At 36.0% G+C, this 10,632-nt stretch overlaps 1 protein-coding gene across 1 annotated transcript in view; it reads left to right on the forward strand.

The window, feature by feature from the left end:
• Positions 1-300: 300 nt before the first annotated feature.
• LOC107758009 (xenotropic and polytropic retrovirus receptor 1 homolog) overlaps positions 301-10,632 on the forward strand; it is a 66,804-nt gene continuing 56,472 nt past the window's right edge. The window contains exons 1-2 of the mRNA XM_016575639.1: positions 301-749; positions 6,503-6,554. Coding sequence (XP_016431125.1) covers positions 573-749; positions 6,503-6,554 — 229 coding nt within the window. The 5' untranslated portion in view covers positions 301-572. The remainder of the gene's footprint in view (positions 750-6,502; positions 6,555-10,632) is intronic.

A 10,632-nucleotide genomic window follows, 5' to 3' on the forward strand; every position in this document is an offset into this window, starting at 1 on the left:
ACACACACACACACACACACACACACACACAAACAAATAATTAACTATTAGGGTTAGGTTTTGAAAGTTTACTGTTACTTGTTTCCTTCTGGCTTGACATAGAAAAATCATTCTTGATCAGACACATACATTTAACGACACAGTAAAAATAACGAACTAGTAATAAATGGCGTAATAAATTAAGTAATATGTACTTTTATTTTTAAATATTAAGACAAAAAGCATGATAAGATTAATCACAAACAGTTTCTAAACGCACCTCACGGCGCGCTGTGACGCACATACGTCTTTCACCCAGTGCGCGCTGATGGCGGACAACAGCTACTTCACAAACGCCTAGACTAGAGAGTCCGGAGAGAGAAAGTCCCTCCCAGAGACGCCCGCACCGGGGCTGTAGCGCTGTCAGTTAGGCACCTGTTTTGGGAAGTAGAAGGAGGGTACTTTTAGTCCCCTTTTGTTGCGGGTTTCACTTTGAGTGGGGTAATATGTTGGACCGAGGACTAGTGGACTCTGATACACCGGACAGGATTTAGACAGAGCGCAACGCAACACAACGCAACGCAACGCAACGGATGCGGCTCTGTAACTTAGTGACAGAAATAACAAAAGCCCCAAAAGAAGACGCTGCCCGATCAGAGGATATTATTATAGTCCTACTGTGGGATATCTGCTCCGCCAGCATGAAGTTTGCGGAGCACCTGTCCGCCCATATTACTCCAGAATGGAGGAAACAATATATTCAATACGAGGTAAGATATTTATTTATGAATTTTGCATGCTGCATGTAGCCCCTAGTTGCATCGCAGAGATTGTGAAGCAACTCGGAGGTAGCAGTATGAACAAAACTTCAGCGGGCTATTTGATTTGAACAGGTTGTAATTGTGAATATTGTGGAAGCTACGAAAGATTGTTTACAGGCTTAAGTTAAATGATCGCTCTCTCTCTCTCTCTCTCTCTCTATATATATATATTTATATAAATGTATCAGACCTAAAGTGAAACAATAATGTGTCTGAAAAATAAATTGCTAAATGCACTTTTTTGTTGTTGTAGTTTTTGCATTGAAGTACACTATATGATAGCCTACTACATAATATAGTATGCATCATATGCATAATTTGTCTCTTTATGTTATTTGATATTAATGAGGGAACCATTGCCAGCTTTTACATCCAGGCATTTTTATTTATATTTAAAACCATTTGTTGCTGTTTCCCTTTTTTAAATTTCAGTTCATAGTGATTTTATTCTGGTTTCTTGACACTCTCACAAATCAGTGCATCTGGAGCATTGTCAAACACCTGCCTGCATATTTGGGACAAAGAAATTGCCTTAAAAATGTCTGTTATATATTCTGTTTTAAACAGAATTGTGAAGTTATATTAAGTGAACCCACCTAAATTCTTTCTTAAGTTTTCTTTTTTGGGATTAAGCCAGAAAGGTCATTTGATGTAATCTGTTTGCTCGCCCACTTTATGTCTGTGGCAGTTAATTTGCTGAGTGTAGGAGTTTAATTTATTTCTGCAGAAAAATCTTTCTTTTTTTCTTCTGAATTACATTTTAGAATGTAGCTTGATACAACAGCATATTATATGTACAATAATCATGATTTATGATTGTTGTACTCTTATTAAATATATAATATAGCATGAAAAAAATATATATCATGAAAGGTATTTATTCATAATTTCCACTGCAGTCCATGGTTTCCTAGGTTTTCAACCACCATTAGTTTTATGAATTATGAACAAAGGAAAGAGCTCTGAGAGATTCATGGTATATCCATCATTAAATATATCATGCCCCAATATCAAGCCTCTGCTTCAGTAGAATCTAATTCCACTTAAAATAAAACATGATTAGGAAAAACATTAATTAAATTTAAGACATTTAAGAATTACTAGTTAAGAAATTATATTATTATTATTATTATTAATGAGTGTTGTGTAATATTTTATTTATCTTATGCTGTTTTTGTTGACATCTGAACAGTGGATGGAAAAATGTTGTACTGGTCATTCTAACTGTTGGTTACGCATGATTTTAATCTGATGTTGGTTTATTTATTGTTTCTGTGCTGTGGAATTATTGACTGCACCCTTAGACAATAAATCAGTGGTATTTGTTGTGTGATGGTGGATGGTCAGAGCTTCAGCATCCGTCTTGGCGCAAAGGAGGAGAAATCCTTTGTCTGGAGCAGTGAATCGGTAATCAGACACAGAACCCAGACAAACATGAACTGTTGGAAAAACTGCAAACAAAACACATTTATCCATGAAATTTGCAGTGATTGTCTGTTAAGAATCATTCTTGTAATTTTTTGTTCTTACATAGTTTGGCAGATTGAATAGTCTTTGACCATTTAATCAAAAATTGATGCATCTGTTGCAGATATTCTCAGGTGTTTTAGTGAATGCTGCCACTGTTGCATCTAAGATTGATTAATTCATCGCAGTTGTCTTCGGGTGGACTTTCATTGTCAAACCTCAGTTACTAGCCGCATGTACCAATTTGCATGTGCGAATGGACTGCAGTGAGATTCCAGCTTGATCTGTCAAGGACAAGACAAAACATTTTTTAATTCCTAATGATCAACCTGTCATTTGACACTACCAGAGAGTGTTATATGGATCTGTGAGCTGTATTGACACTGTTTACATGACAGATATATGATTAGCAATATCCTTTCCAGCACTGTACCGCCTTATCAATGAACTGTCTGGCTCTATTCTTTACATGCGGTGATAGATTGTGCAGAAATGGGAGTCTAGGCTCTGCTTTTCTCTTGGCAAGATGAAGACAAACATCTTTTTTCAGCTACATTCAATATAAAAGGAGTGTATCCCATAGAAAAGGCTTGATCTGTCAAGGACAAGACAAAACATTTTTTAATTCCTAATGATCAACCTGTCATTTGACACTACCGGAGAGTGTTATATGGATCTGTGAGCTGTATTGACACTGTTTACATGACAGATATACACTCACCGGCCACTTTATTAGGTACACCTGTTCAATTGCTTGGTAACACAACTGTCTGGCTCTATTCTTTACATGCGGTGATAGATTGTGCAGAAATGGGAGTCTAGGCTCTGATTTTCTCTTGGCAAGATGAAGACAAACATCTTTTTTCAGCTACATTCAATATAAAAGGAGTGTATCCCATAGAAAAGCAGAATTTATTAATGTTTGGTCATTGAAATCCCTCTGTGAGCAGTTAAGCCATGATTACTAGACGGACTCGTCTCTGCTCATCTGTTGCTTTGCCGCCTGTGGCTAGCAGTGCAATAGAAAATCAATGGGAAGCAGCACCACAGAGTCTACGCAATAAAACTCCATAAACTGTTTTTAGGAACCTAATAAAGAATGAACTTCTTAAAGGGGTCATAGGATGCCCACTTTCCACAAGTTGATATGATTCTTTGCGGTCTTAATGAAAAGTCTGTAAAAGTCGTTTGATTAAAATTTCTCAATGGTAGTGTAAAAAACACATTTTGTACCCTGTCAAAAACAGCTCTTTTCAGATCAAGCCGTTTTTGTAGCATTTTCCTTTAAATGTTAATGAGCTCTGCTGACCCCAAGTGACAAACTTCCTTATCCTTTCCTTAAGATTTTGAACAATGCAACATGTGTATTGTTACTGTAAATAACATCTTCAAAACGGATGACCTTGAAAATATTATGACATATTGAGTGATTTACATGCAAAGGTGGAAAGAAGATTGCAATAACAGAAGGGTGAAAGAAGGCTGATGACATGTTTAGTCTACCAGTTGATAAACTGACAAACTGATTGAGTGATAAATTAATGAGTTCTCACACTCTGGGCTGTGCATTTTAAAGGGGTCATATGATGCGATTTCAAGTTTTCCTTTCTCTTTTGAGTGTTACAAGCTTAATGTACAGTATTTGAAAAATAATGTGTTTTTTGAACATTAAAGCATGTCAACATATTCTGTTACACCAAATATACAAAATAATGATCTTTAAAAAAGCATCATATGACCCCTTTAAATAGCTGTAGTATCTTATTTGCCTTTAAGACTGACTAAGAAGGGAGAAAGTGAAAGTGAGAAAGATTTGTTTATGGAGGCATTCAACCATTAACTCTGAACATCAGAGGAACATAATTATGATTGTCAATAGAACAATCATAATATACAGTATATTTAGCAGTATCATGCTATAGCTGAAATTACTACATCAGGAGATTCATCTGACTAACGTCAATATTGATTAATGTAATGAGCTCATTCATTTCTGCTTAATTATAGAAAAGCAGTACCGCTCACCACCAGAGAAAATATGAGTGGTGGTGGATGTTCTATTCCAGTATATTTAACACATGTGAATGGTAAGGTGTTGTGGGTAGTTGCTAGGGTGTTGCTATGCATTTCCTAAGTGTTCTAGAAGTAGTTGGTTGCAAGAGGTTTCTGGGAGGTTGCTAGTGTGATTCTATGCGGTTGCTAAAGTGTTCTGAGTGGTTCTCAGTGTGTTTCTATATGGTTGCTATGTTCTTCTTGGCAGTTTCTTAGGTGTTGCTGTGCAGTTGCTAAATATTCTGAGTGGTTCTTAGTGTTTTTTATGTGGTTGCTAGTCTGTTGTAGGCAGTTGCTATAAGGCATTGCTAGGAAATGTTAGGCTTTTGCAGACTGCAAAATGAGAAGAGTCCACCAAGTATTTGTGATCCCCAGGTAGGACTTGGATCCTTCCTTTAATGTACATCTGTGAATTTTTTTTTGCCTATTTTATCATTCTCTGGTGGAAAATGTTAGTCCGATCATATGAGGTATAATTCATGTGTGTAGCACAACGGTACAAGTCAGGCTTTGGGCCAAATTTGTAAACTTAAAGGATTTAGAATAAATCACTAAACCTAACCATGAGCAATAGTTCTATACTTGCCTTACCAACAATACATATATATATGGCTTGCATTGAGCATGCATACAGTATATTTCTTCAAAGCTGGGACGTATGGATCTTGCTGGCTGACTTCACAGACCTGCTGTTCGCACATGCACTGACACACACTTACACACACAAACACATATACACACAGGGACTTGCGCTCCCTCTCCCACTGGGATGACATCTGCTGCCAGGCTCGCTGGACGCAAAGATCTGCCCGAACCTCACACAGGCGCATTCACACATATTTCTGGAGGATGGGCAGATGCATAGTGCAAATGTATCCTGGTTACAATTATTGGTTGTATGACTTGAATACTCTGTAGAGCACATCTAGCCTTTGTGTCATCAGCATCATTGCCATGGCAATGCCGCCATCTTGACGATTCTCTTATTTCATTGGTTGACACATTGGCCAGGCTTTGATCTTGACTGTGAGATTTGTTTATAGTAAAAAGAAGTGTTCACAGCATCTGTACAGCCCCACGTTAGTTGGCTTTGGTTGGTGTTCAGCTTGAACGAGGGTATGTCTGCTTAGCAAATAAATGTTATTGATTGTGGTTTGTCTTTTGTTGTGTCTAGATATGCATTTCAATCTATGCTATATATTGACTGAGCAGCTCCCTGCACTGACAGCAGCTTGTGTAGTAAATTGCCAGATGTTTCATCCCCTGCGTGCTAAATGTTTACATTGACTACATCCGATAGATCTTATTTTATTATATAAAGAAGTGAGTCTGTAGCTAATCCTTCACTGTAAAAGTCTGTTTTGTCAAGTAAATGAAAATTTGCTTGATAGGCTAAATTAACTGGTTTTATTCATGTAAATATATACTGTATTTTACATTCATTTCAACATGTCAAATGATATATATATATATTTTTATAATTTTTTACATGTATAATTTATAGCTTTAATATTACTATTAATTAATGAATATGGAAATAATTTCAGGTCAGGTAAAAATGGATTTAATTGTCTTTAATGTTGCAATAACTGCACCTTTTTTTCATTTTTAGCAGATATTCTGACATGTTTTAAAGCATACTAATCAACTTTTTAAGATGCTTTTTGCATTTTTATATTTATGCATTATCTTCAGAGCCTCCCTAAGTTTAAAGAAATCAGTTTTGTTCTTGAAAGAATGAAACTAAACCAATTACTGAGAATAACCTTGCTGTCATGAAATCAAATGCAATTAAATTGCAGCACTATAGGAGAATCTATCAAAGACCTTTGGGATAAAGTTATATGTTTCACAGCCTGAAATATCTGGAAACAGACCATGCATAATTGTCCAGTGATTTTCATTATCTGTAAGGTTGATGGCATGCTAAGAGAATTCATGTTTAAATAAACTAATATTCATGAGTCTAATATTCATGTTTAAAGAAACAACAATGCTCTTATAACATGCTAGATCAACGTTTGAAGTAACCTCAATTAGCCTACATATCCAGCAAAGTCAACTCTCTTTGCCATGACAAGTTGCCTTAATAGACTATGTAAGACTTCTTTACATCATTGCCCTATTGACCTGCACCATAAGACTGTGATCTCATCATTACCGTATCTATTTTTCTGACACAGGCTTTCAAGGAGATGCTGTATGCGGCCCAGGACCAGGCCCCATCCATAGAAGGTAAGGAAACTCCCTTCTGAGCTCGTAACCGACCAAACCCTTTTTCCATTCTGTACTCGTTTCCACCACCCTAGAATGAACTCCTACTATAAATAGAGGAAATTTCAGCACTGCCACATCTCTCGCAAGACAGTGGGGCAGCTGGGCATAGCTATAATTAATACAGGACGTCAGATGTCCGCCGAGGCGTGAGGGTGACAGGCTGTGACGAGGAAATGGTTTATCTGAGGGACTGTCAGTAAACAGAGTTCTTGGGTTTCAAGTCATTGAGCTTCAAAGTGATGCAGCATGTTGTACTAGTACTTTTAAATGAGTACTTACCTCTGATTTCCTATATGGCAGATGTTTCAAGGTGAATGTTTGGTTGGAGACTTCAGTGATGAAGTATTTAATGAATCCATTCCTCTAATCAATGTGGAGTTTTATGTCTTGGTTTCATGTGGCGTTAAATTTCATGACAACATGCTTTGCTGTGATATGAAATGATTTGATGCGAGAATGAATTATAGTTTAAAGTGTCCTATGAGACAGTCAATTGTATCATGAGTGATTGTGCATATGTTTTGCCAGAAACAAGACTGAGGAAATCACTCATAACAGTGCCAGACACCTGAAGAAGGGTCACACAGTTTGGCATCCATCTCTCAGAGAACTAACAACTAACAGCCCTCAGGAGATTGTGTGTGTGTGTTTATAAGGTTCTGTCAAACTATAGAAGAGATGTTCTTTCCAGTCAGTGCTTCTGTATGTCTCTGTCAGACATTGTGTGTGTTTCTGGCTGGCCACTTTGACCTTGTTTTTGGAATTCAGGGTTTCGTTGAGGTGGGAAATTAAAGCAAAGTTGGCATGTCTGTTTGTCAGAATAACAGATTTATTGTGTTAACGTTTTTGGGTGGAAAAGAGGAAAAGCCTGAGCTGCATTTTAATTGGGTTTTGCTTGCTGGCATACAAATACTCTTTATATAGGTATATAGTCACCCTGGTTTAACATTACTTTAATCCACAGGTTGCTTGTAACTGTGATTCCTCAATACGAACATGAATTGTTAATATATTAGTGGTGTTTTCTATGGCCAGAACCTTATACTTAGGCTTTTAATTCATCCCACATATTTGCACATGCAGCTTATTGCAGAAAGTGTGTATTACTTTTGATAGAAATCAGACCTTTTTTATTTTTGCCAGGAGGAAGATGATTAAATGGGTAAATAATTAGGAGTGCAATATATCTCAACCATATTGGTTATAGGCCAATATTACAGATTTTATTATGTTTTAAAATCTGCACTCATAATTTAATATCACTGTTAAATGTAATCTTTATCATATTTAAAAATGAATATCTATTTACACACAGTACATTATAATGTTGTAATACTTCAATTCACTTGTAGCATTTAAAATTATTTTAGTTTTTAGTATTTGATTTTAAGTCATCATTTACTCACCCTCCACTTGTTCCAAACCTGTATGAGTTTTTTTTCTTCTGTTGAACACAAAAGAAGATATTTTGAAAAATGTTGGTATCCGAACAGTTGATGGGCACCATTGATTTCCATAGTATTTTTCTTCTTACTATGGAAGTCAATGGTGCCCATCAACTGTTCGGATACTAACAACTCATACATGTTTGGAACAAGTGGAGGGTGAGTAAATGATGACAGAATTTTCATTCTGAAAGTGAACTACTCTTTTAAGGAAGAACTCCAGTATTACCTGAGGACCAGAATACTTTGGATGCCTTTTTCTTTTTAAATACAAGTGGGTGATCCATTGAATAACAGTTGTGATATCATGTAACCACAGGATTAAGATAGTTGAAATCTTAATGATAATGTGGCCAGTATATGGTATTATAATCAATGCCAGTGTCTAAATCCAGCAGATAAGAATTAATCCATACAGATCAATGGCTTTCTCGCTTTCCCAGCATTCAGTTGAAGCCCCACACAGTTTCCAGTATCACTACAGCTGTGGTGCGGTCTTTTCTTTCCTTCAAAACCGCTTTGATGTCCCTCTGCAGGGAAAGTGGATTGATGGAAAATGAAAGAGAGGAAAATAGAGTAGAGGAATAGGCAGACTTATTGAAGCACCTGTCATGTGGCTTTTATATTAAGTTTCTTGTCTATCAAAACTCTTAACATGATTTGTGAGGCTTAACGCAGTAGTTTTTCAGATATAGGTTTGCAATGTCAGAGTCTGTTGAGATCAACTGATGATTTTATTAAATAAACCTCCCATGAAACACTAATTACCGCAGCTAGATTTATGAGGAACCTTTTTCCTTCAAAGTCTGCAGAGTATAAGAAAGAGGAGTTTTGATATTCTGTGAACACACTGGTGCCCCAGGGAGGCAATTTATTTGGTTATTACAGCCCTCTCTCTCTCTGGCCTGATCTGATATAGTCATATTGAAAGCTCAATATTGAGAGAGGGGCAGTTCAAAGTGTCAGCATTCCCATACACTGTCAGGAACACAGATCGGCTCAATATGCTAACGTGTTTGGCTACGGAAATAAGCAATTGAGGTCCCTAACGGGACTGAGGTACGTGAGTGTTTTAATAAATGCTTTGTAAGACAGAGGATGAAAGATCACTGTAAACTTGCTGTAAACCCTTATGCAAGACCCCCTTTTTTGTGACAAACTTAGTGTATCAAAACCTAGTAAGCTAACTACTCAAACAGCATTTCAATGCACTTAAAAGGTAACCACAAATGGGGCTGTCCCAATAACCGCAATATCGCAATACCGCACTATTGATGAGCAAACCGCAGAGGAATGCAAGAACCGCAGCAACCGCGATTTTTGCGTGTTTTCTTTTTTCATAGGGTTATGCCCTTCTCGTCTTACACTTCTCGCATGTGCAGGGCTCGTATTAAAATATAGATCATTTAATCATAAAATTACTATTGGTTTGCATTAATAAGTGCAGTTACTACTAATAATATTTCATGTTCATTTCTTGTTTATTTTTCTTTTGTTTATTGTTTATACAGATTTGACAGTAAAGCACTAAGCTTGAGTTAAGATGCATAAAAAATTTACTTTTATTAACAACAGTAACAGGTGCAAAATCTCATTTTTATATAGAAAAATTATATATTGCACTCTTATTAAATGTACCATTATTCTTCTAGTATATGGAACTGACCAACTTCAGTGATTGTGTGATTTAGTAGCAAATTGAAGAAAAGCTTGTTTTTCAAGGCACTTTGTGACTTTTCTTACTTCATACATAAAAAAGTGTAAAATTCTGACAAAATCTGATTTCTTGATGATTTGATATTTTATAATAGTGATTTTATCATTTCACAATATAGAGAAAAAGTAGAAATCAATGGCTAATAAGCCAGTAACCTCTTATTGCTGCTGCTGACTACTGGTTATAATTGTGATTTGATGTATTTTTTTAAATTTTACATAAGTGTTTGTTTACCACAAAGTATATTTTGGTCATCCCATTAAAAATAACATTCAAACTGGATCATTTTAGAGCATTAAAGTGCTGGAAATAGTTGTGTGAAATGCTTGAAAGTCATTGAAAAGTGCTTGAATTTCTCTCTCAAAAGGTTGCACAAACCCTGAAATTAATGATGTAATGTATTCGACTATTTCTAAAACAACACTATGGTTACAGTTAGCGTTATCGCTTCTGGTTTCCTGACATATATCAGCGCTGTTTATAACAGAGAATTCTGTGCAGAATTTGAATGCTCAGTTTGCTCGTTTTATTACATTTAACCACAGCTGTCGTTGTTTTTTTGTCTGGTAGTTGCAGCAGATATGCGATCAAATTTCTAATTTGAGGCTGTATTACATGTTTTTGGTACTTATACCGCAAATATATATTCTTAAGGACATCAAAACCTAAAATAAAACTAAAAATAAATTTTTTATTTTAAAAATAAAAAGGTGTAAAATATGTGACCATTAAATAAGTTAGTAATGATAACATAATGTGTACCATGCTGATTTGTACTGAGGCTCCGTAGATTTGCACTAACAAGCCTAAACAGACAACGAATGAGAGAGAGATCAACTGAGCATGTGCGATTACTTGCGAGTCATATATATTT

The sequence above is a fragment of the Sinocyclocheilus rhinocerous genome, unplaced genomic scaffold (assembly GCF_001515625.1).
Source record: "Sinocyclocheilus rhinocerous isolate Xijiao unplaced genomic scaffold, SAMN03320098_v1.1 scaffold1314, whole genome shotgun sequence".
NCBI lineage: Eukaryota > Metazoa > Chordata > Actinopteri > Cypriniformes > Cyprinidae > Sinocyclocheilus > Sinocyclocheilus rhinocerous.